Source organism: Artibeus jamaicensis, unplaced genomic scaffold (genome assembly GCF_021234435.1).
Source record: "Artibeus jamaicensis isolate MK-2021 breed Jamaican fruit bat unplaced genomic scaffold, CSHL_Jam_final contig_233, whole genome shotgun sequence".
In the NCBI taxonomy this organism is placed as follows: domain Eukaryota; kingdom Metazoa; phylum Chordata; class Mammalia; order Chiroptera; family Phyllostomidae; genus Artibeus; species Artibeus jamaicensis.
This window is the reverse complement of record NW_026521486.1, coordinates 22869245-22896145: the sequence shown is the minus strand read 5'-3', so window position 1 is coordinate 22896145 and position 26901 is coordinate 22869245. Positions and strand designations below refer to the sequence as shown.

The window sequence follows — 26901 nt, the reverse complement described above, 5'->3', positions numbered from 1 at the left end:
CTTCCCTTACCAACTATTCATTCGAAAGATGTAAGGAAAGCCATAAAATGTGCCATGGGGAAGTGGAAGGCAGAAGTAAGAGAGAGAAGGGGCTTAAAAGCCGGTTAGCTGCTCTATAGTAAAACCCAGAGAGAGTGAGTACTTACAGGAATGCGGATTTTATCCCTCCAGGAATTCTATTTAGCCTGACAGTTTGGCCCACCAGGAATTAACCTCCACCCGTAATTAAGCCCCTGAGAGCAATGATCTTTCCAGAGAATGTTCAGAGACCTCAACTTTGTTTAGACACCTGGTGTGGGAGGAACTTCCTGTTTGCTCAGAGAAGCAGCATAAAGCTTAGTTGCTCTCAGGAATGCTGGGTCCCAGACCAACGGCAGGGAGTCGAGTGCAACGCAGTCTGGCTTCCTCCGGCCCCTTCTCCTGCAGCATGGGGAAGAACAAACTCCATCCAAGTCTTACTCTTCTCCTGCTGGTCTTGCTGCCTACGGATGCCTCAGTCTCTGGACAACCGTAAGTTTCCCACAGAGCATAAACTTAAAGACTCCTTTCCTTACTTTTTTTTCTGCTTTGAATTGAAATATTCTGCAGAGTAACCACTTCTATATCTGTTTTAAATTTTGGCTTGCTTTTTTAAATTCATCTTTAAGGAAGAAAAAGAATCTTTTCCTTTATTTTAGATTCCTCATTATCATTCATCTCCTCTATGAAACTGCCATCTTCTTACATCTAAGGTTTCTTCCAATGGTGAAATTTCATAAATCTGGTTTATTCATTCTTTACTTATTCTTAATCATTTTTCTTAAATTCTCTGGATCTCTGAATCTCTAAACTATCTATCTGGGGATATACTAAGACTTTCTAAGGGGCATTAAAAATGATACTTTTAAAGGAATCAATTTTCAGATTCTCACATTCATACTGATCTGCTTGAGACCATGGTATTTGTCCTTTCTTACTTCCCCTGTCTTAACTGCCCATCTTCCACTTTATAAGAGAAAGAAAAATCACTGTCTCAGTCAGATGTTACCATGGAGCATTGTCTGGAGTATAAGTATCTTTTTTAAGTGTTTTATTGATTATGCTATTACAGTTTTCCCAATTTCCCCCCCTATATCCCCCCTCCACTCTGTACTCCCCAACCCTCCAGCACCCCCACCTTAGTCCATGACCATGGGTTGTACATCTAAGTTTTTTAAATTCTCTGTTTTTTATACCATTTTGACCTCTCCCCATCTATTTAATGAATGCCTACCAATTATGCTGCTTCTTCTCTGTACCTCTTCCCCCCACTCCTCTCCTCCCCCTCCCCAGTAAAAACCCTCCATGTGATCTCCATTTCTCTCATTCTGTTCCTGTTCTATTGTTTGCTTAGTTTTTGTTTTTGTTGTTTTACTTTCTTTTATTTTTTTCGGTTCATTTGTCGATAGTTGTCAGTTTGTTGTCATTTTACTGTTCACATTTTTATCTTCCTTTTCTTAGATAAGTACCTTTAACATTTCATATAATAAGGGCTTGGTGATGATGAACTCCTTGAACTTTACCTTATTTTGGAAGCACTTTATCTGTCCTTCCATTCTAAATCGTAACTTTACTGGTTAGAGTAATCTTAGATGTAGGTCCTTGCCTTTCATGACTTCAAATACTTCTTTCCAGCCCCTCCTTGTCTGTAAGGCTTCTTTTGAGAAATCAGCTGATAGCCTTATGAATACCTTTGTGGGTAACTGTCTCCTTTTCTCTTGCTGCTTCTAGAATTCTCTCCTTCATTTTAATTTTGTTTAATGTAATTATGATGTGCCTTGGTGTGTCCCTCTTTGGGTCCAATTTCCTTGGAACTCTTTGGGCTTCCCGAACTTCCTGAAAGTCTATTTCCTTTGCCAGATTGGGAAAGTTTTCCTTCATTATTTGTTCAAATAAGTTTTCAACTTCTTGCTATTATTCTTCTCCTTCTGGCACCCCTATAATTCAGATATTGGAATGTTTCATGTTGTCCCAGAGGCTTGTAAAACACTCTTCACTTTTCTGAATTCTTATTTCTTCTTTCTGTTCCAGTTGGATGTTTATTTCTTTCTTTTGTTCCAAGTTGTTGATTTGAGTCCTGGTTTCCTTCCTGTCACTGTTGGTTTTCTGAATATCTTGCTTTATTTCATTTTGAGTATCTTTCATTTGTTCTTTCATTTTTCGACCAAGCTCAATCAGTTTTGTGAGCATTTTGATTACCAGGGCTTTAAATTCATCAGATAGGTTGGCTATATCCTCCTCACTTAGGTCTCTTTCTAAGGTTTTGCTCTGTTCTTTCATTTTGGCCCTCTTTCTTTGTTTGGGGCTCCCAGTAACTTGTAAGAGGACAGGGCCCTAGGTATTCACACAAGCAGGGCAAACTTCATTGCTATGCTGCGGCACTGCCTGTTGGGGGGGACCAGAGAGTGAACAATGCAACTCCCCTGCTTGGTTCTAGACCCACTTTCCAACAGACTGTCATGTGAGAATGGGAGTTTCTCCCACTGAGGCAACTGCCATAGTCCACAGCCACCTCTGAGTCTCAGTTTCCCCTTAAGTCAGCCCCACCTGGGCAGCCTGCCACCAGCTGCCTTGAGCCCCGCCCTTACAGTCCACCGCCTCACTGAGGGTTCTCTCCATTGGCCACTTTACTGGTCTGGATGTTCTGTTTGACTTTCTTTAATTCCTTGGTTGTCAGAGTTCCATGCAGTTTGATTTTCTGGCACTTCTGCTTGTTTATTGATTTTAGATTGGTTGTTATCCTCCTTTTGGTTGTGCAAGGAAGCAAAGGGTTTCTACCTATGCTTCCATCTTGGCTGGAACTCCTGGAGTATAAATATCTTTAGAGTGCCAAAGAAAAGAACAATTTGAAATACTGATGTTGATTGTTTCATTTGTCGCTTACTTTTATGTGAATAATTTTTCATGGCACTTACATCTATACAAACCAAAAATATGACAGACCTTGTTTAATTCTTGCAATAGGGAATAACCACTAATTGATATATTAAAAAGTGCATCATTCAATTAAAGATGTGCTTAAAAACATTTTGATTTTGTATCTAATGTGTATGTATTATAATTTGAAATATGTTTATTTTGTTTTGATCAGTTGTATATGAATAAGACTTTTGAAAATAACTGAAACCAGAAGAAAATGTTCAACATTTGCAACTTTATGGTCACATTAAAAATTTTTAAAGATTTTATTTATTTATTTTTAGAGCGGGGGGAAGGGAGGGAGAAAGAGAGGGACAGAAACATCAATCAGTTGCCTCCCCAACCAGGGACTTGGCCTCCAACCTAGGCGTGTGCCCTAACCGGGAATTGAACTTGCAACCTTTTGGTTCACAGGCTAACACTCAATCCACTGAGCCACATGAGCCATGGTTATCATCATATTAAATTTAAAGGAAGAGTTAAAGTTAAATTTATATACCCTCATAGATGGAGAATAGATGACAGCTAGGGGGGCAGTGGTGAAGTTAGAGCGTAGAGGGATTGGGCAAAAAGGAAGAAGGACTTATGGACATGGACAACAGCGTGGCGATAGCCAGAGGAAAGAGAGTTGGAGGGATGCAGAAGAGGGAAAACGGGGGATAAATGGGGGTGAGAAGCAACTCCACTTTGGGCAGCGGGTGCATGATGCAGTGGCAGATGTTTTGTTGAGTTGTACACTTGAAGCCCACATGGTTTTATTAACCACTCTCACCCCAATAAACTCAATAAAAAATGTTTGAAAACTACAGGGTCAATAAAGGTTTATATAAGGGTATTGGAAATGTTCATATTTTGCTGACTAGTTACCAAGACCAAAAATTTGATCACTAGAAGACCATTTCTGAGTGGAGCCATCGTCTAGCCAGGAATTGAAAAGCAAATATTTTAAATGCAAACATACAGGGTTATGTAACACACTAAGATTTCATTAGTTGTTTACCACAACTGAGACTTTAAACCAATGACTCACTTGCCTTGAGTCTCAGATTCCACATCTGTAAAGTGGAAAGTAAGTGCTCGCCATGCCATTTTCTCAGATTTTGTGAATATATATATATATATATATATATATATATATATATGATATAGATTAAATATAGATCTAAATATTCAATGAAAGTGTTATCAATTGATTTTTCTCAGTGTCTCACCTGAGAGTTTGCATGCTTTCAACAGCAATCTTAATGTAAAAGAGATTTATAACATCACTACATATAATTAGCATACTTTTAATTTAAATTCAGGTGCTTACATTTTAGACCTTCTTTTCTATTTTTATTTTTTCTTTTAAATATTTTTATTGACAACTGTTACAGTTGTCCCATTTTCCTACCCTTTATTCCCCTCCGCCCTGCACTCCCCTTCCTACCCGAATTCCCCACCCCCTTAGTTCATGTCCATGAGTCGTACATGTAAGTTCTTTGGCTTCTCCATTTCCTATACTAGGAAAGTTTATTTTGGGGTTTCTTAGAGTAACCTCCCCCTGTCTATTTTGTACCTACCATTTATGCTTCTTATTTCCTGTACCTTTTCCCCCATTCTCCCTGCTCCAGCTCCCTGCTGATAACCCTCTGAGTGATCTCCATTTCTGATTCTGTTCCTGTTCTATTTGCTTTGTTCGTTTGTTTTGTTTTGTTTTTTAGCTTTGGTCGTTGATAGTTGTGAGTTTGTTTTCATTTTACAGTTCATATTTTTTATCTTTTTCTTTTTCTTAGATAAGTCCCTTTAATATTTCATATAATAAGGGCTTGGTGATGATGAACTCTTTTAACTTGACCTTATCTGGGAAGCATTTTATCTACTCTTTCATTCTAAATGAAAGCTTTGCTGGATAGAGTAATCTTGGAAGTAGGTCCTTGCCTTTCATGACTTGGAATACTTCTTTCCAGCTCCTTCTTGCCTGTGAGGTTTCCTTTGAAAATCAGCTGACAGCCTTATGGGTAGTCCTTTGTACGTAACTGTCTCCTTCTCTCTTGCTGCTTTTAAAATTCTCTCCTTATCTTGGATAATGTAATTATGATGTACTTTGGTGTATGCTTTCTTGGGTCCAACTTCTTTGGGACTCTGAGCTTCCTGGACTTCCTTTGCCAAAGTCTATTTCCTTCACCAGATTGGGGAAGTTCTTCTTTGTTATTTTTCCAAATAAGTTTTCAATTTCTTGCTCTTCCTCTTCTTCTTCTGGCACTCTTATGATTTGGTTATGGGAACATTTAAAGTTGTTCGATGGTTCCTAAGCCTCTCCTTCTCTTTTTGAGTTCTTGTTTCTTCATTCTATTCTGGTTAAATGTTTCCTCCTTCCTTCTGGTCCAAACTGTTGACTTGAGTCCTGGTTTCCTACCCTTCACTGTTGGTTCCCTGTGCATTTTTCTTTATTTCACTTTTCGTAGCCTTCACTTCTTCCTGTATTTTGCGACCATCCTCAACCAATTCTGTGAGCATCCTGATTACCAGTGTTTTGAACTCTGGTTCTGTTAGGTGGGCCATATTTTTTATGTCTCCACATGCTTATTACATAGTAAGGGGCGGAGCCTTAGGTATTCACCAGGGCAGGGCAACCCACATCTCTGTGTTGTGGCTCTGTGTTGAGGAGGGGTCCAAGAGGGAGCAAAACCACTTGCTCAGCTCTCTGCTGGCTTTCAGTTACCTCTGCTGCTACCCACAAGCAGATTGGGCTCTTCTGGTGTTAATTCCCAGGTGGGAGGGTTTGTGTACATTCTAGAACCCTGTGGGTCTCTAACAAACTCTCCTATGAGGCTGGGAGTTTCTCTTGCTGCTACAACACCCACAGGTTTTTTTCAGAGGTTTTGAGGCTTTATTTCTCCACACTGGAATCTTGGATTGCTCGATCTGTCTTGCTCCTCAGTTGTTCCTCCTCATTTATCTGCATGCAAATGTGGAACTGCCCACTCCACCAGCCACCACCCACCCTGGTTCTCCAAACACTGCCTTGCCAGGAGTCTTCTCTGCCTGGCTGCCCATCTCCACACCTCCTACTGGTCAGATGAGTGTTTCTTCTTTTACTCCATGGTTGTCAGACTTCCATACAGTTTAATTTTCTGGCAGTTCTGGTTGTTTTTATTTTCAAATTTGTTGTTGCCCTGCTTTTGGTTGAGCAAGGAGGCACAGTGTATCTACCTATGCCTCCATCTTGTCTGGAAGTTCATTTTGGGGTTTCTTAAAGTAAGGCAAACCTGCAGATTTTAATCTATTGAAGTCTCACTTCACGCAAAATGTGCACTGATGTGGCACTGGTGATGACAAAGAAATAATTTTCATATACACCATTCAACAGCAAAGATTAATTTCATGCTTATCAATATATCCTCTTTTGATATAGAACTAATGATAGTATAAATAGTTTTTATAGAAAATAGTGCTTCTAATAAAAATGCCTCTGCTTGTACACTCTCCTCTAACTGGACTTCCCATTTCCAGGCAGTATATGGTGCTGGTGCCCTCTCTGCTCCACACTGAGACCACTGAGAAGGGCTGTCTCCTTCTGAGCCACCTGAATGAGACAGTGACTGTAAGTGCTTCCTTGGAGTCTGTCAGGGAGAACAGGAGCCTCTTCACTGACCTGGTGGCAGAGAAGGACTTATTCCACTGTATCTCCTTCACTGTGAGTATGACTGTTTGACTTAATATACTTGGTTCTATTGGTCAGGGCCACAGGGATCCAGAATTCAGTCAAGATAAGGCTTTAGAAGCTGGCAAGGACTTTGGAAAGAAATCTAAATGTAGCAGAAATTAAGAGGCTATGCAGGAATTTCCAACCATGGGAGGCAAATATTTATAAGCATATTAAGAATTAACTTAATGATCAAAGAAAATTCCTACTAGCTTAATAAAGCAAATGAGGCCAATATTCAATATAAGCACCCAGTAGTGGGCTGACAGGAAGATATCACCCCATATTCTTTCTAAGAGTGAAAGTTGTAGAAATTACCATGAGCAAATGTCCACTACCTTTTCAGTGTCGCCCATATGTAAAACCCTTATAACCTATAGCAATAAAATGGTGTAGTTTTCTTTCTCATAGTCTAAAATGCTCCTGTGATGCCCTTTTGGTACATAACAAAAACTTGGCAAAGATCAGTGTATAATTAAATCAAGACTGTACTGACTGATCCGTAAGGTGATGTGACTCTTGATGACTTTTCTTACTGGTGTGTTCTCCTCCATCTTCTGTTCTGTCTCCCTCCTGGTAAAATGACAGAAGTAATTCCTCTCCATACCAATTTTCCATGATAAGAACTAGGGAGTGAAGTTAAGTAAAAGAGGCAAGATCTCCAGGGAGGAGTGGAACAGGGATGGGGGAGGAAACGTGGAAGACTGAATGAGCTCTTGGGATTTCTTCTGTATTTCAGATCCCAAGGTCTTCATCCTCTGAAGAGGTTATGTTTCTCACTATCCAAGTGAAAGGAGCAACCCAAGAATTCAAGAGACGGACCACAGTGATGGTTAAGAACCAAGAGAGCCTGGTCTTTGTGCAGACAGACAAACCCATCTACAAACCTGGGCAGACAGGTACAAAGAGGCCTACAGTCGGGACAACTTCAAAGAGGAAAGATCCTCCCTTACATATTCCCCAGTCTAAATCCCTGTAATTCTGGCTCCTTAATAAACTTTTCTTACTAGCCTATAAGCATGGTTTAAGATTTCTGGGACTGATGGAAAATATTTCTGTTTCAGTAATGTTTCGTATTGTCTCGTTGGATGAAAATTTTCACCCCCTGAATGAGTTGGTGAGTCTCCTAATATCTACACAGAATCATTATTTTCTGTGTTACTTGTTTTTGGTATTGGGGGAGGACCAGGGAAAGAATCTGGTGTCAATAACAGTAATTTTTAGCATTACAATAATGTAAGATCCTTATTTTATTTTTAAAATTTTGTTATTCATTATTATTATTTTTGTTGTTGTTTAAGATACTGCAGTTGTTCCCACTTTCCTCTCCTTTCCATCCCTCACCCAAACCTACCCTCTTTCTACCCCCAGCCAATCCCCACCCACATTGTTGTCCATGTCCATGAGTTGTGCATAAAGGTTCTTTGGTTAATACTTTAACCGTCTTTCATTCCTTCCCCCCATCCCATCCTTTCCCTCAGCTGTCAGTCCATTCTATGTATCTAAGCTTCTGTTATTATCTCATTCGTTAGTTTATTGTATTCATCAGATCCCACATAAGTGAGATCATGTGGTATTTTTCTTTCACCGATTGGCTTAATTCACTTAGCATAATTTTCTCCAAGTCCATCCATGCTTTTGCAAAATATGAGAGTTATATCTTTTTTTTATGCTGCATGGTATTCCGTTGTGTAAATATATCACAGCTTTTTTATCCACTCATCCACTGATGGGTGCTTAGGCTGTTTCCAAATCTTGGCTATAGTAAAAAGCACTGCTATGAATATATACTTAGTGAGTATATATATTCATAGCAATATATATAATTTTATTGGTGTTTTGGGAATGTAAGAGCCTTATGTTAAACAGTAACGCTGGTCAAGAGAACACTGAAGTCTTTCTGTCTTTGTACTGATACTCAGGCAATCGTAAGTTTAAGTCACCCACTTAAACTTACTCTTTAGAAAGTTACCAGTTAAGTAAATTAGAAAGATGTATTAAATTAACACACACCCAAATCCTCAAATAAATTAAATTCAAATAAGTCCTCAAAGATTTAGAATTTTGTCTAACATACCTACCAAAGCCTCTTCACTGGGGTGGTATACACATTTCAGTAATGTCAGTAAATCCCACTCCTAATGAATGTAGCCAATTTAATTCTTATCGTTATTTATTAACTGCTTATGATGATTAATTAAAAGTTCTATAAAACTTAACCTGTTGTCTCTGTGTGTTTTATATAAAGTAAAGTTACTTTATATAAAACTGTCTTGCTTATAAATCAAAGATGAAAACATCTGTGAACAATTCTAAACTCCTTTCTTTCTCTTTTGTCTTTCAGATTCCACTGGTATACATTAAGGTAAGCAAAATGAAACATTCCGTAATTACATGTCAAGTAATCAACTTAGGGAAAATGTTCTTATCTGAGAGATTCTTACCGTACCCCAGAAACTTATCGTTAAGGGAGAAGCCTTCAAACTCACAGAGCTCACATGGTTCTAACTCATCTCCCCTCTCCTCTCATTATCACCACCCCATTTTCCTCTCTGATCAACACAGGTTTCTGGTATTGTCGCCAGTGCTCTCAACTCTCTCGTAAGTTTCGATTACTGTATTTATAGAACCCTAAAGGAAATCGCATCGCACAGTGGCAGAAACTCAACTTAGAGAGTGGCCTCAAGCAGCTGGCCTTTCCCCTGTCATCAGAGCCGATTCAGGGTTCCTACAAGGTGGTGGTACAGAAGGAATCGGGCGAAACGACAGAGCACCCCTTCACCGTGGAGGAATTTGGTATGGATTGTGGAAAGTCACGGAACATTTTTCTTCATATTTAAATTTTCAGGGCCTAGGGTTTGAGCTTACTTGGAGTGTTTTCATTTCCCCTGGCTGAGATTGGGCTTGGAGTAGAACCAATTGTATACCAAACTCCAGTGAGGACAATGATTTGTGAATAGGACTTCCTATAACTTAATTATTTATATAGCAATTTTTAATCTCAAAAAGTGTATACTGTACTTGTTTTAGTGGAATTTTCCCTTGTTCATTAAGGTTGCAGGGGTCTGTCTTAATCCTTCAAGCAGTCTCCATTTGAGAGGAAAATAGAAATACTAGAGAAGAGAGCTGCCTGTTCAGTGGCCAAAAATATTATTAGGGAATTATTACAGATAACATGAAAATAGTAATTCCCCTAAATTTGAAACTAATCCCAAACCTTCTTCATCTCCAATCAACAGTGCTCCCTAAGTTTGAAGTGAAAGTAGCAGTGCCAAAGATCATCACTATTGTGGAAGAAGTGGTGAACGTGTCCGTGTGCGGCGTGTGAGTTTATACTTTCTTAATCTTTGGAGGGGAATCATCTTTAAAAGAATCACCATTTGGGATATTTTGGCTAGTTCCTCTAGGAAAAGTGGCAGCACAGATCCTTTAAATAAATGAGAGCATCCCATCTCTAGAACTTTCCTCTACTATTGTTTTCCTGTTTTCCCTTCTGATTTTCTTTCATAGTCTTACCAGCATTATTACAACTCATGGCACAGGCACCTGTTCCTGGAGAGACTATGCTGCTAGGATTCTGGAAGTAACAGAGTTGCATGCGTGCACACACGTGCACACACACACATAAATAGGGTGGTATCGAAGGGTAGTGGCTTTGCTTTCATTGGATTATAAAGGAAATTCAATCCGTAACAGATTATTTACCTGACCCCATGTACATGGTACAAAAATAACTTAGATTCAGAATTTGTTGTGGTAGACATACAGAAATCTCATCTAACTCATCAGTCTACCTAAGGCATGTTACATACCTCTCCCAATATGGTCCTTTTCAACTTTGAAAATTTATGTTCCCAGGAGCTTACGTTCCTATCTCCAGTAGCCCAGCAATAGCACTAGCAGAAAGAGCAGACAGTGATGTAGCCAGTCCTGCTTGGGTAATGTACTCACTATTCAACTGGGTCCCTGCCCCAGCACTGTCTCAGAGTGATAGCCACCAAGTTCCTGGTGCTACATACCTGGTGAGCCAATGCTCTTACAAAGAGAAATCTAGATGAAATTTTAAATAGGGGAAACAAATACTTTGGAAAACACAGCAATTATCGATGATATAGTTAGGGCACAATCCCTTTTTTTTTGTAAAATATAAACAAGTAAAATCCTATGTAAACTGAAATGGGTATACATGGGGAAAGGATGATGGCAGAAGAGATGCCACCATATTAATAGTTTGTATAAAATTGGGGATGTTTGTTCCTTCCCTCTGTTTGTTTTGCTGGTGTTGGTTTTTCTTATAAGAACAGGTGGGGCTTTGGTAATACAAAAGGTAGTATTTAAAGATGAAACTGAAAATTAAAAATTAAGAAAAAAAAAGACATCTTAAAAGAAGACGGGAGAATTCTAGAAGAGAAAGGCCATTCCTTACCTGTGCTCAATACTGTCTGAGCCCTGCAGATGGGAGGTGCAGGGAGTAACTACACTGTAGCTAAAAGAGGAAACATAAATACATGGAAAATGTGTATGTTCAATGTTTGTTTTGATTCATTTGTCAATGTCTTATGACAGATACACATATGGGAAACCAGTCCCAGGACATGTGACTGTGAGCATCTGCAGAAAGTATAATAATCCTTCTAGCTGCTATGGTGGGGAGTCGCAGGCAGTCTGTGAGAAATTCAGTGAGAAGGTAGGTGGAAAATGCTTCTAGACACTAACAACTAAGGTGCTGTCAATAAGCAGTGAGTTACAACATGGTGCTAACTCAGGAAGAGAGCAAGTTATAAAAGAATTCTATGCTAGCCTTAATTGTTTTAAAAATAAGTGAATTACCACAATAGGAATTATTTATTTCTTACAATTGTCCATTGTGGGTGTTCTTGGTGCACCAACCACACAGAAGGGTGGACGCTGAGCCAACTCCAATACCTGGCATCCAAGCCATCTTTGGCATCGCTTGTATGAAGGAAGGAGAAAAAACATACCTCTTAACCACCTTTGCTGGGAAGAGTGTCAGTGTTACTCTCTGAGCAAGAACTTGTCATGTGGTCTCACATAGGTGCCAGGAAGGTAGGAAACACAGTCCCCAAATGGGTTGTCATTTTCCAGCTATCACTGTCCACAATGGAAGCAGAGCCAGACTTTGATGAAAGGTTAGCTGCCTGTTATAGTAAGATTACCCCAAAATTTTTAGGACATTTCTAGCACATTCACTCAAAAACTAAGGCATATACCTGTTGCTTATAAACTAGATACAGTTGTGAAATGTGATAATAACCAATCCCTAGAGAATAAGAATTGTGTTCTTATAGGAAATACCTAGGTTTGGTTGATCCTCCAAGTTAACTGACCACCAAGTTAACTGACCACCAACCTGTCTAGTATTATGGTATTGTATTTTATTTTACCCCCTCCTAGCTAAACAGTGAGGGCTGCTTCTCCCAGCAAGTAAAAACCAAGCCCTTCCAGCTGAAGAGGGAAGGGTATAACATGGAACTTGAAGTGGAAGCCAAGATCCAAGAAGAAGGAACAGGTTTGTGTCTCACGTGGGTCTGAGAGAAAAGGCAGTGGGCACTGATGTATTCTCTTTGCCAATGTATGAGTTGAGAGGAGAGAGGTAGTATAAGAAGTTCAAGGAGGTCATCCTTCCAAAAACCTTTTTTCCTCCCTTTTTTTCAGAGGTGGAGTTTACTGGAAAAGGGACCAGTGAGATAACAAGAATCATATCCAAACTCTCATTCGTGAAAGTGGACCCACACTTTAGACAAGGGATCCCCTTCTTTGGACAGGTGAAATATTTTTCAGTTCACAAATCAACCTGTGTATCCATCACTTAATAAGCGCAACATATTTGCTAAAACTTTACCCGATTATGGTTACCTGTTGATTAATAGAAGCAAAGGTATAAAACCACATTAAAATGAATCTGCTCCTCTGTAAATTTGTATATGACATCCGTGAAGTCATTCTAGAGTACCAGCAAAATTAGAAAGGTTTTTTTTTTCATTTTTGGAAAAGCATTGTATGACATCACTGAATGTCCTTTTCATGATTTACTAGGCAATCTTATATTTTTATATTTTCTCACGAGAATCTCAAAATTCATGGTGGCCACATACATTACCTTCTAACACTAACTTCACATGGAAGTGAGTGGGTTGGTAGTTTTAATTTTGATTTTGAGGCATATGGCATTCTACCATACCTAGTATTTCCTTCATAGATAGTGTATTTGTAGTACTTCTTTATGACAGCAAGTACTTTTTCAAAACACAGTACACACAAGAGTGAAATACTGTTATTTAAGGTACTCAGCTTTAAAATATATGTTTTCTTACAGGTCTACCAAAAAAACCTTCTATTGTTATTTTTCTATTATAAACAGATGTGCAGTGGACCTTTTTGACTCTAGAAGCCCGAGGTGGTGGGTGCATGTATCTCTGTATAATTCCTGGGCATCATATTCTTAATGGAAATGCTGTAAGATTTCAGTGGTGGAAAGTGTAAAAGACAGAGGGACTAGATGCAACAAATGAGCGGTGCAGTGCATTTCAGAATGTCTTGATTATGTTATGACAGCAAACCAAAGTCAGAAACTTTGGTCACATCCTAAAATGAAAGTATATTCCATGTTTTTAAACTTCTCAGAGGTACACTGTATATTTTTGGTAATGTATTCCTGCTAAGTAAGTATTCTTTTAGTCATAAGACTCATCAAAAGAGGAAAAAGTCAGAACTTTGTGCTTATCCTTATCTTTGTATGTGCAGCCAACTGCAGTGACAAAGATCATGTTAATCAGTTACAAACCCTGACCCCAGGCTGCTGCTTTGCTTCTTCCCACTGTGAGAAGTAGCTTATCCTGAAAAAGAATCACCATCTTCATGGTCAGAACTAGACTAATTACCTGCTGAGTTTAATACTAGCAGCAATGGGACTTCAAGTTTTTATTAACACCGTGCGCTTCTCCATTTTACATTTTTTCCATGGAAAATGCCTCATGAAATCTACCTCACTTCCAAAACATTGAAAATCTGTGTTGAGAAGCAGATATCATACATAAAACAACCAGAAATTCACACCAGACAATGTACTAGTTGCTTACTTGTGCACCTATTGTACTTTAGGACACTAATCCTGAGAAAGCTAGTTGTCTGCCACACAATAAGAGAGGCTCAATTAAATCTGGCTAATGGGTTAAAATTTTTCATTCCTTTATTTTCATTCTTGTGCTCTGTGACTCCCCAAGAAAAATATATGTTACACAGCATTTCCAAAATATCCACAGAATACATTCTTCAGTACACCCTATTATGATCCTCATCACTCTCTACCTTTTTACACTGCTTTATTTTTTAAATTTTTAAATTATAGTTTACATTCAATATTACTTTAGTAGTATTTTAGTAGTGTATTGCTAATACATTTAGTAATGTATTAGTTTCAGAAGTACAGTATAGTTTTAAAGAGCAGTCTCCCTGATATTTTAAGCATCTACCTGGCCTCATACAATGTTGCTTTATTTCTCTTCTTAAGACTGATTGCTACTAAATTAGTGTATACTGTTTATGCATTTGTTTAATATCTGTCTCTCACTAACTGTAAGCTCGATGGTAGAAGGAACTTTGTTTACCGCTATAGTCGCAATGCGTGAACCATGTTCAACAGGATGCACTCCATAAATATTTCTAATAAAATGAATTTGCTTGGTGCCTGTTGGGGATTAGCCATATAACTGATGCACAGCTTTTAATCTTCAGGTGCGCCTAGTGAATGGGAAAGGTGTCCCCATGCCAAACGAACTCATCTTCATCTCAGCAAATGCTGCTAACCATTACTCCAATGCCACCACTGATGCGCATGGCCTGGTGCAGTTCTCCATCAATACCACCAACGTTAAGGATTCCTCCCTTTCTGTCAGGGTAAGCTTGTAAAGAAGTTACCAGAAACATGAAGTAGCCTCAGGAAATGTTTGCAACCTAAAAGGGATGAAATTCCCAAGTTGTGTCTAGCCCTATGGAGAGAAAGGAAAAAAAACTCTAAAAACTAGAAACCAAATCAAGATCAACTTTGAAAAAGTTTATTGAAAAGAAAGCAGTATTGTTATGTGGTTAGAAGTGTGAGTTCTTTTTGTGTACTATTGCTGGGAGTATAAAATGGTGCAAATGCTATGAAAAACAGGATGCCAGTTCTTCCAAATTAAAAACAGAACTACCATATGATCCAGTAATCCCAATTCTGTGAAGATAGCCAAAAAAAACTGAGAGTAGGGCCTCGCCAACATATCTGCACACCATGTTCATAACAGCACTGTTCACAATAGCCACGAAGTGAAAGCAACCCAAATATCTGAACAGATGGATGGATAAACAAAATGTGGTATATACATGGAATGGAAGAGTATTCAGCCTTAACAAGGAAGGAAATCCTGTCACATGCTATAACATGGGTGAACTCTGATAACATTATGTTAAATGAAATGTTCAGTCACAAAAAACCAAACAGTGTATGATTCCACTTATATGAGGTATCTAAAGCAGTTGAAGTCATAGAAATAGAAGATAGAATGGTGGCTACCTGGGGCTGGAAAGAAGGAAAAAATGAGGAATTGTTGTTTAATGGCTATAGAGTTTTAGTTTTGCAAGATGAAAAATTCTGAAAATCTGTTGCACACTACTTAACACTACCAAATTGTAGACTTACAATGGTTAAAATGATAATTTTATGCTGTGTGTTTCTTACCACAACTTTTTTAAAGATATAGCTTCCAAAATCAAATAAATTAGATTAAAATCTTGGTTCAACTCTTTTTAAGAACAAATAACTAAAAACCTCCATCCTTCAGTCTCTTATCTGTAAAATGAGTGCAGTATTGGTACCAGTTAAAGATACTATGTGTTAAAGCACCTGGTAAGCCCCCTTTAACTGCTAAATATTGTTACAGTAAAAGCCCATTTTTAACATCATTAGCATTTAGTTTTAATTATATACACTCCATAAATTATTGTTCTTACTTTATTTCTGCCCTGCAGTTCTAATTTTCTCCAGACTCTGTCCTTACCCATGCAATCTGTTTTGTATAGCATACAGTCCTCTATTCATCAATGGAGGTATAGCTATACATTTATTGATATATGGCTGCACAATAGGTATTACATAAAAGAGTAATGAAAAACCCCTGCCTCCTGGAATTTTTCATATAAATCTAAAAAAGAATAAATAATATATTTTATTGATTAATCTTCAAATAGCAGGCATAAAAGCCTATACTTCTAATAACTGAAAATTAAATAATTACTCATTTATCCCATCAAGGAGTATCTTGAATACTTTCTATGTTCTAGGCACTGTCTTGAGAAATGAAAATGCTATTTTTAAATGATCGCTCTTTTTGATGAGCATTTATATTGCTAGAACATATATTGATATACGAACAATGTAGTTTGTTGACACGGGAATTCACTCATGCCACTTGGGAGGTGAAGATGAGGGTAGGGGAAGCCTGAAAAAAAACTAATGAACAATTTTATACTGAGAAAAATTGAAATACAACCCAAATAGTGCCTATGAACCTTAAGAATCCAGAATCACAGGAAGCATGAAAAAAAACAGCCTAAGACAGCTCAGGAGAAGTGGACTTCAGCCAATTCACCAGCTCGACTCTTGAACCAGAATACAGCATATATTCTCAGACTGCTCGGGGTGCAATACTACATTTATTCATAATGCCTATTTGAAACTCATCACAAATGAGGTGCTGATTTTCTGAAATGCAAGTCTTCGGTTTTTAGAGATTATTTAGTCTCCTGAAAGAGGTTTCATAGCTCCAGTGCCCATAGTAAAGTGGCCAGAGAAATGTCAAGCAAGCTAATCAGAGCAAAGGTTTTCTCCTTTTATGCTCTTCAAAACTATGAATACCAACCCAAGGAACCCCTTTGGTGTAAAGGCATAAACCATGCCTGAAATATAGATAAACAAAGGGGAAGGGGCTTTCTCTGTCCCTTTTTACTGTGAGCAAAAGATTCCTAGGTACCAATTTAGGCAGTACAGTCAACTAATGCAGTTTTGTGACAACATGGATTCTATGTGAGATGTAACCTATAAAGTAATATTGTTTTTCTGATTCTTTAGGTCAAACACAAGGATCACAGCCCCTGTTACAGTTACCAATGGCTGTCAGGAGAATATGAAGAAGCTCATCACACTGCTCATCTTGTATTCTCTCCTAGCAAGAGCTTTGTCCACCTTGATCCCCTGTCTCGTGAATTGCCCTGCAGCCAAACTCAGACCATCCAAGCATATTACGTTCTGAATGGACAGGTTCTGCAGGAGCTAAAGGAGCTGTCATTCTATTACCTGGTGAGCAGAAGGCCACTGCATTGGCTCATCTGTAAACAAAAGCCCTCTGTAGAGCAAGGATTCCTGAAGTTCTTTAGAAAGTCTGTTTTTCTTTTGAAAGTTTGACTTCTTTTAGGCCTACTAATGCCAGCAGGGGTACTAGAAAACAAGCATATCACATGTAGGGCAAGACTTAAGAAGCTTTTCATTGCCTTTTTTTCTTTCTTTTTTTCTTTCTTCTTGCAGATAATGGCAAAGGGAGGCATTGTCCGATCTGGGACTCACGTACTGCCAGTGGAGCAAGGAGACAGTGCGTATTTCCATAATCCACATTCCCTCCCCACCCTGACACGTTCAGCCTTATGTTGCAGAAATGCCAGGACTGGTTTAGAATAAAGGGAAATTTTCCACCTAACACCAATAAAGAAGTTGAGAGGAGAAAGCAATGTTTCTTTTTTTCACCCAATATTTTTTTCCTTCTGTGTATTCTGTTCAGATTATTTAAAATGTAGATGTAGTTTTTATAATCCATGCTTATCCAAATTTTCAAACTACAAATATTTGTGGACCATCTTCACAAAATGACATTTTGAAACTGTTTTAATCAGTGTAGAGAAGGTAAAATTTTATAGTGCCTTCTGTATACTAGGTTTTCTGCAGATTGATGTATATTTGTATATTTTTCCTTTTTAAAGATAGTTATGACTCATGATGAGTCTGACTGAACTGGGCTCCCCTCATGAACAAATATGGAACAATATAAATCTCTGATGGTTTCTTCTATTCTAAGAAAGTCTAAAGTCGCACTTACTAGAAAACTGTTAGTGAATTACTCTTTTGTTGCTTTTTCACAGGAACACAGAAGCACCATAATTAGACTTACAAAGTTTAATGCAACCTCTAAAGAATCTATGTAGACTCCAAAAAATAACTTCCAAAGAAGCAGTGTTCTTAAGAAGAATATTATGTTCATAGAGGATTGGAGAAGATATAAGGATAAATGCAGTGTGTTAAACTTTTAATATTGTAACATTCAACATCAGGGTCTATTTCTCTTTCCTAATGTGAGGTCTGGATCAATGGCAGCCAAGAAGGGCTTCAAGAAGGCATTTTCCCCTAAAACTAGAGTTCTTAGGGGCAGTCATCCATTTGTTATATATTGTTTATATTACCCGTACTATTAGAAACAACCATTAACCAGACCAGGCTCCTAAAATGGCTGCGTGTAATAGAAACTTTCGTGTTAGCCCTGGGGAGGCGTCTAACCTATAATCACCTGGTCATTGTCTCTGTGCTCCAGTGAAAGGCCATTTTCCCGTGTCATTCCCTGTGGAATCAGACATCGCTCCAGTCGCTCGATTGCTCATCTATGCCATTTTACCTGATGGGGAAGTGGTTGGGGATTCCGCGAAATACGAGGTTGAAAACTGTCTGGCCAACAAGGTGGGTGCTCCATCCCATAAATCTTTTAACATTAAACTGGAAGTTACTATCATAATTAATCATTTTCTTCATTTGAGCATTGGGACCCGAGGAGTTAAGGGAACTTCGCAGAGGATTTCAGCAAGGTAATGGCAGAGTCACTCGACTCTGTCACTTGACTCCTAGTGCAAAACTCTCGTGCATCGTCTCTTCCCATATGATATGATTCAGAGGACCTTGTTCCCTTCTTCTATGATGAAATGTTGGGAAATGTGTAAGTTTTTAAGATGACTAAAGAGCCAAAAGAAAAATACAAGAGTATCTAGACTACAGCCATTTGCTTTCTACCCTGTAGTTAACGAACAACTTCATGTATCAAAGGTAAACATGGCATCTCAAATTTAATAAGTTATAAAAATAATTAGATGTCATTATAATAGCTCCACCAATTCTTGGGAAAAATCAAAATGAAGTGTAAGGGACAAAAAGCGGCAGGTCTCACACAGTCCTCACCCCCGTGAAGTCAGTGATTATGCATTGGATGTGAGCAGCACGCAGAAAATGCTGGTGCCTAGACGATTAAATCAGGAAAGTTGTTTCTCTGGTCTGTCTGATCTCACAGGTGGATTTGAGCTTCAGCCCAGCACAAAGCCTTCCCATGTCACTCGCCCACCTGCGCGTCACCGCTTCCCCTCAGTCCCTCTGTGCCCTGCGCGCAGTGGACCAGAGCGTGCTGCTCATGAAGCCAGAGGCAGAGCTGTCCCCGTCCTCGGTGAGTTCCCCCAGCCTTGGGTCAGGAGGGGCAGATAAGGGTCTCCAAGCAAGAAGAAATGCCTTTCTGAGGCGGACAGGATCTGGTACAATTATATTTACCTACAAGTGAATAGTTTTGAGCTCTTTCATATGTACTTTGAATTATATCAGTTGAAATACGGGATATCCCGAGATGAACACAATTTCTGAGGGAAAATGTTGTATTGTTTCTGATGAGTAAAAATTAAGAAAAATGAATTACTGTATGATAAATGACATTAATAAATGAATTCTTTTAACATTGGGTTAACAAGAAATAGCAAAAGGGTATGCTGGAGTGGAACTATAAGAAACTGTTAACAACGTGTTCTAATAGTCACTTGCTCATATCTTCAAATGTTCACTCTGACACCAATTGAAATAGCTTTTTACTGATGTTTTTTACCATCAAACTTTTACAAAGAGAAATTTGTATTTTTACTTTCCTAAAAGAAAACGTATAAGAAGGATTACTTTTTAGTCCTTCCAGTGGAATTTAATTGAAAGTATTAGAATACTTCTTTTTGTCACTTTTATTGTATTTTTCCATTACCATTTATTCCCCTTGTACCCCTGTTCCCACCCCCCGACTATCTAGAATACCTCTAAGGAAAGAATTGAGTGCATCTTAGTAGTGAGAGTAAGAGGATACATGGGAAAATAACACTGATGTTTTGCGTTTGTATAATAAAATTTTGTAGTCCTAAGAGGGTTTTTTTTATTATAACAACCCCAGTGGGTAAAAAAGGCAGAAAATCCCATTAACATAATAGTAATTAAGTAAAAGCTTACAGGTATTTAGTAGTAGACCTGGGTTGCCACACTAGTTCTTCTCAACCCTTGATAATGTTTTACTAACGAAACACTTTGCTCCAAATAGCATAAGCCATTCATTCAACACATTTATTTAGTGCCTACTGTGTTCTAGGTGTGCCTACTTTGTGTTGAAGTTTTGGTATCTAGTAGTGAACTACTGGAAAGACAAAAAACCCATGCTCATGTGGAACTAACATTTTCATAGATTAGAAGGACAATAATTATATAAAATGCTCTGGAGGAAAATTAGCGGCGAAGGAAGATACAGAATAGTAAGAGATAGCTGCCTTTGAGAAGCTATCTAATTTCATTACATCACTCACTTTGCTGATCTGTTCTTATCAATCAGTTTCATGTGAATAATACCTAAGAAAATACTATGCTGTTTATATGTTTAACAGGGATATATGTTTATTCATGTACCTATTTATAATGTGTCCATTAACTTTATCACATATACACTGAGTCAGGTGCCAACCTCAAGGTAGAGACAAAACCATCATATCATTCTATCATCTGAAAGCTTTGTACAATGTCTCCTAACAGTTATATTTCATTCTAGTATGGAGTCTAAGATTTGTCTCTGAACTATGTAGCAAAGTATTGTGATCCTGGCTTAGGTGGGAATATTTTAGTGTTTTTTTTCCTAAAATTGTTAAGCATTTTCAAGATTATCTTCTCTATAAAATAGGAAAGCAATGGAGACACTCTAGCACTGATGGTGATTATTCTTTTTTTTTATCCTTACACTTAAGAAAAATAAGCCACAAATAAGTGTGTCCTTTCGTCTTTGCATTCATTCAGGTTTATAACCTGTTACCAGTAAAGGACCTCACTGGTTTCCCAGCGAGTTTGAATCAGCCAGAGGAAGACAGTGGAGACTGTGTCAGCCACCAGGTCTATGTCAACGGAATCGTCTATTCCCCAGTGTCCAACACAAACGAAAAAGATATGTACAGCTTCTTGCAGGTAAGTTCCTTGTATTGTAGGTGGGGGGTCCTTAGGGTTTACACAATATTTTATATTTTTTAATTATTTTTAATGGCTTCATATCAGAGTTGCGAGTAATGGGATATAGAGAGGTAAAGTAACTCATCCAAGGTCATTAAGAATAGCAGATCTACTAACAGCAAAGAGCCAGTACTGTGACTTTCTGGGCTATTAATCAACTTTCCTTTTATTTATTTATATATATCATATATAGAAAATAATTACTGTTCAAAGTGTTTTTAAAAAGGAGTGAAATTACCTCTATAAGTATATCAATGTCCCTGCTACAGATCTGCCCATTAAAAGTTTAACATGAAACTAATTGGATTGTTTATTGATTTCAATTTTTAAAAGTATGTGCCTATATATTTTTTAAACTATTTATGTACTGAGTAGGTGATCATTTTCTTCACAGGATATGGGCTTAAAGGTATTTACCAACTCAAAGATTCATAAACCCAAGATATGCATACACCATCCAGTCTATTCAATGATGAGTTCTCCAAGATTATTATCTTATTCAGGTAAAATAATAATAATAATAATTGTCTAATATATTGAAACAAATGAAATAATTTTAAGATAAAATGTGATAAAATTGACCCCAAAAAATCTTGTGTTTAGATATATTAAGGTCTTGCTCAAAGTCACATAGCAACATAAACCCCAAAGTTCTAACTGTCAGGGGAGCAAACAAAAGTCACACTGTGAACAGTGTTAGAACACAGGGAAAGTTAATTCTGATTGAGAAGTCAGAAAAGCCAGCCATAAAGAATCCGTATCTAGTAAATAAAGATATGTGGACTTGAGAAAGTTTTAGGCATATGATCTGTGTAAACAGAATGTTCATAAGTCAAGACCACATTCTACTTCCAGGCAAGAGGGGAGGTGTAGGTAGACACGCTTTACCTCCTCAGGCAACCACAGAAAGAATTTCAACTAGATCTCAAAACAAATAACACCCAGAACCATCAGAAAATTGAGCTGTGTAGGAATCTGACAACCAAAGATTTAAAGAAACAACATTCCTTCAGAAGAGTTGGAGGGGCGGCGTCTCGCAGACAGAGAGGTGCAGAGATGCGGTGTGCTGTGGAGAAGCAGCAGCAGCCACAGAACAGATGGTCCCACACTCACATGTGGTGAATAAAAATGGGGAAGCACTGGATCCCTGGGCTGTGCGGTCTGACCTTGGAAGTGAGCGATCCCAGCTCCAGGCCAGACCACACAGCCCAGGAAGCCAGTGCCAGGAACATAAATCCCCATAACTTCTGGCCGTAAAAACCACTGTGGATTGAGGTGATGGAAGAAACGGCTAGATTTCCAAGAAACTCTATTTAAAGAGCCCACATGGACTTAGAACAAATACAAACCCTCCAACTCTGGGATTCAGCACCAGAGCAACAGCTGGAAGGGCACCAGTCATATATGGGAAGTGGGCAAAGTGACTGGACAAGGCGAGTGCCAGGCAAGCCTCCAGAAGCCAAGCAGCAGCATCGTCCCCTCTCTAGCCTTCTTGCCACACAAAGGGACAAAGCAAGGAACTGCGTTGCCCCATCCTGGCAATTACCTCATTATCAGACAATTTACAAATGCCTTTTCTACAATAGGCCATGCTACTAAAACAGGGAGCAAACGCAGTTCTATCTAATACACACAGGGAACTGCCAGATTGAGAAGACAAAGAAATCTGGCACAAATGAAAGAACAGAACAAAACTCCAGGAAAAGAACTAAACAAAATGGAGATAAGCAACCTATCAGATGCAGAATTCAAAACACTGGCGAGTGGGATGCTGAAAGAACTCATTTGGTACAGCAACAACATAAAGGAGGAAGTAAAGGTTACACTAAGTGAAATAAAGAAAAATCTACAAGGAACCAACAGAGGAGGAGAGGAAGCTGAGAACCAAATCAATGATTTGGAACTTAAGGGAAAAAATAAGCATTCACCCAAAAGAGCAAAAAGAAGAATTCAAAAAAATGAGGATAGTATAAGGATGCTCTGGGACATCCCCTTCAGTACCAACATCTGAATCATAGGGGTGCCAGAAAGCGAAGAGAAAAAGCAACAAATTGAAAATTTGTTTGAAAAAATAAGGAAAGAGAACTTCCCTAATTTGTAGAAGGATATAGACACACAAGTCCAGGAAGCACAGAGAATTCCAAACAAATTGGACCCAAAGAGGACCACATCATACTTAAAATGCCAAAAGTAAAAGATAAAGAGAGAATCTTAAAAGGAGCAAGAGAAAGGCAGAGAATTACCTACAACACAGTTCCCATAAGACTATCAGCTGATTTCTCAAAAGAAACTCTGCAGTCAAGAACAGACTGGCAAGAAGTATTCAAAGTGTTGAAAACAAGGACCTACATCCAAGGTTACTCTATCCAACAAGCTATCATTTAGAATGGAAGGACAGATAAAGTACTTCCCAGATAAGGTAAAGTTAAAGAAGTTCATCACCAAGCCATTATTATGTGAAATTTTAAAGGGACTTATTTAAGAAAAAGGAGAAAATCAAGACTATGAACATTAAAATGGCAACAAATTCACAACTATGAACAACTGAATCTAAAAAAGCAAGCTAAACAAACAACCAGAACAGGTACAAAATTGTAGTTGTGGAGATTATTTGGAGGGTTATCAGCTGGGAGAGGGAAGAGTGGGGGAAACGGTACAGAGATTAAAAAGCATAATTTGTAGGTACAAAATAGCAGAATGTTAAGAATAGTATAAGAGCCCTGGTCGGTGTAGCTCAGTGGATTGAGCACGGGCTTGCGAACCACACGATCGCGGTTCAATTCCCAGTCAGGGCACATGCCTGGGTTGAAGGCTGGTTCCCTGCAGGCCAGTTCCCAGCAGGGGACGCACAAAAGGCAACCATACATTGATGTTTCTCTCCCTCTCTCCTTCCCCCCCTTCCCCTCTAAAGATAAATAAATAATAAAATATTTTTTTAAAAAGATTTAAAAAAAAAAAGAATAGTATAAGAAATGGAGAATCCAAAGAACTTATTTATATGCATGACCCATGGGCATGAACTAAAGAGGGTCATTGCTGGAGGGAAGGGTAGAGGGGGTAAAGGGGGAAAAATATATTTGATTGATCTGTAATAGCATAATCAATCAAATATATTTTTTAAACACTACATTCTTACCAATCAAGTAAAGAAGCCCCTAATGTTCCCAAAACATTAGCCAATATTCATGTTAAAATCACACTCATTTGTCAGCGATACGGGCTACCTCTTTGATGAGTGAGTCAGATAGTAATCAAGCATTTGCTTATTGTCTGAGATTGTCAGATCATCGTTAAATACATAATACAAACTAAAGAGTTTTTCAAAAATCAAGAAAAACATTCAATGAGAATCAATTGGCTATGTGGAATTTAAACATCATTGTATATTATTATCATTATTATTATTTATAAATTATATTCTGTAACCCTTTATCACATTTATAGTTAACTTATATATGTATGTGTGTGTGTGTGTATATATATATATATATATGCACAAATATTTTTCCAGAGAGCTCGTTGTTAAATATTTACCAGCACACCATTAGCAGAAGGTAAATAAAATGAGAGATTCTAACTCTGTTCTTTTGACATATAAGGAAATAAAAAGCTTTTTAAAATATTTTATTCTTTCATTTCTATGAAATATTTTTCAAAGCCATTGTCATGATGACATGATTTTTTTTGCTCCCACAGAAAAACATACCAAATGAAAACTTTAACTCCTGCCCTCCTCCCACCCCCATGTCATAGAAATCTCCCCTTAGATAAGGTGCAGTAGCCTTTCTGCCCCATGAGCAATCCAAGCCACTTTCTGCCTCTGGGCTTCTATGTTCTCTGTGATTCTCTTTCCTCATCTCACTCTTATTCTAATCCTTATGAAGTCAGCTAAAACATTGCCTCTTCAAAGAAGCTTTTCCCTAACACCCACGTGTCCTCTCCTGGTTCCTATTTCATCGCCCTGTTTCTTTCTTTTGTAGCACTTATTACAACCTCTTATTAGCTTGATCTTTATATTTATTGTTTCTGCCTCCATCCCTCACCCACCATAGATGTAAGTGCATTGGAAAGTGGCTATGATGGTTCTGTAGTCCATGTTTCAGAGCCCCTCACAGAGACTGTGCGAAAGTACTTCCCTGAGACATGGATCTGGGACTTGGTGGTAGTAGAGTAAGTAACTGCCTTTTTATATAAGATACAATAGAGATTCCTCAAAATTTTTCCATTTGTAGCTAATTTGTCACCGTCCACGAATTTTCTTTTAGACACATTGCTGTTTTCAGGAGAAGTTGAATATAACTGCTTCTGCTATGACATCTCATTAATATAATTACATCAGTGCTAAGAAATTTTGCATAAATTTAATCCAAAGATTTCCAGAAAAATAGGCATAAGGACTAAATATAACCAAGCACTGCATAGGTTAACACTTAGAAGAGATCCTTCATGGGTCGACAATCTTGAATTAAGCACAGAATCAGTCAGACCAATGATATACAGTAGTAATAGAGCTGAAAATTATAAATCTGCCCTCAGTGGAACAGTTTTTAGAGAGGAAAATATAAGAACAATCTCAAGTTACAAATTTAGTTTATAATTATATTGTCTTTACTAGATTCAGATATAGACTGAAATGGAAAACAAGAGGTGGAAGAAAAGTAATTATATATTCCTTATTATATATTATATTAAGCCTTATTTATACTCATTATTGGCATTTCTTCTGAGTGCATACAAATTATGATAACTGAATTGTTTATAGGGTTCTGTTCCTTGAAAGGATTTACTTAAATGCTTACTTTCTGTTCTTCACATTGCTTACCGTCCTCCCCAGCTCATCAGGTGTGGCTGAAGTGGGAGTAGCAGTCCCTGATACCATCACTGAGTGGAAGGCAGGGGCCCTCTGCCTGTCCAATGACACTGGACTTGGTCTCTCTCCTCCCGCCTCTCTCCGAGCCTTCCAGCCCTTCTTTGTGGAGCTCACAATGCCCTACTCTGTGATCCGTGGAGAGGCCTTCACACTCAAGGCGACTGTTATAATGTACCTTTCCAAATGCATCCAGGTAAGAATTTCTCTCTCCTCAATTAAACACAAGGTTACTTAAATTACAAATTTCATTCCAGGAATATTAACAAACTCTTATGTATAAAATGTGCCCACCAGAGGAAGAATACTACCAGATATTTATAATATATGCATATTCATCACTATAGTTGCTGTTATCTCCAAATACCAGATTGCAACTTAAAATAAGTTTCTGACTCTTTCTTTTCTTTCAATGATTTTTAATTGAATTTATTGGGGTGACATTGGTTAATACAATTATATAGGTTTCATGTGTTTATTCCTATGATACACGATCTATATATTGCATTCTGTACCCACCACCCAAGCTCGAGTCATCTTTCCTCACCATATATTTAGCCCCCTTTACCCTTTGCTACCACCCCATCTGCCCTTCCCTCTGGAAACAACCATGCCGTTGTCTGTGTCCATGACTTTCACAAATGAGTGAGATCATATGGTTCTTAGCTTTTTCTGACTGACTTATTTCACTTAGCATACTATTCTCCAGATCCATTCATGTTGTCACAAGTTTCTGGCTCTTATCACAATCTTCTAAAGTTAGGAAGTTTGTATCTTATGAAGAGTTCTGATATCGACATCAAAATTATTAGGTTCCATTTATATGTCTTAAATTCTTCAAGGTTTCAACCTCTATATTTTCATGTATTTAACTTTTCATGTATCATTCATTAAAAATTATTTGTGAGCATTTTATTTCTGCTGAAACAATAACAATAAGATTTATAAATCTTATACACTCTGCTGGGAAAGCTTGGAGAATGGTCAAGATTCCCGGCCAAAGGAATCTCATCATCATGACATTTCCTCACCTCT

The 26901-nt window shown here is 38.1% G+C and overlaps 1 protein-coding gene across 1 annotated transcript in view; it reads left to right on the top strand.

Moving 5' to 3' along the window:
* Nucleotides 1–343: 343 nt before the first annotated feature.
* Nucleotides 344–26901, top strand: part of LOC119065752 (alpha-2-macroglobulin-like) — a 43589-nt gene continuing 17031 nt past the window's right edge. The window contains exons 1-19 of the mRNA XM_037167907.2: nucleotides 344–510; nucleotides 6433–6616; nucleotides 7365–7524; nucleotides 7690–7742; nucleotides 8970–8990; nucleotides 9253–9421; nucleotides 9865–9949; nucleotides 11192–11312; nucleotides 12041–12155; nucleotides 12302–12411; nucleotides 14381–14542; nucleotides 16752–16979; nucleotides 17205–17268; nucleotides 18259–18401; nucleotides 19003–19152; nucleotides 20793–20957; nucleotides 21394–21502; nucleotides 25052–25169; nucleotides 25834–26062. Of these exons, the coding sequence (XP_037023802.2) occupies nucleotides 353–510; nucleotides 6433–6616; nucleotides 7365–7524; nucleotides 7690–7742; nucleotides 8970–8990; nucleotides 9253–9421; nucleotides 9865–9949; nucleotides 11192–11312; nucleotides 12041–12155; nucleotides 12302–12411; nucleotides 14381–14542; nucleotides 16752–16979; nucleotides 17205–17268; nucleotides 18259–18401; nucleotides 19003–19152; nucleotides 20793–20957; nucleotides 21394–21502; nucleotides 25052–25169; nucleotides 25834–26062 (2544 nt within the window). The 5' untranslated portion in view covers nucleotides 344–352. The remainder of the gene's footprint in view (nucleotides 511–6432; nucleotides 6617–7364; nucleotides 7525–7689; nucleotides 7743–8969; nucleotides 8991–9252; nucleotides 9422–9864; nucleotides 9950–11191; nucleotides 11313–12040; nucleotides 12156–12301; nucleotides 12412–14380; nucleotides 14543–16751; nucleotides 16980–17204; nucleotides 17269–18258; nucleotides 18402–19002; nucleotides 19153–20792; nucleotides 20958–21393; nucleotides 21503–25051; nucleotides 25170–25833; nucleotides 26063–26901) is intronic.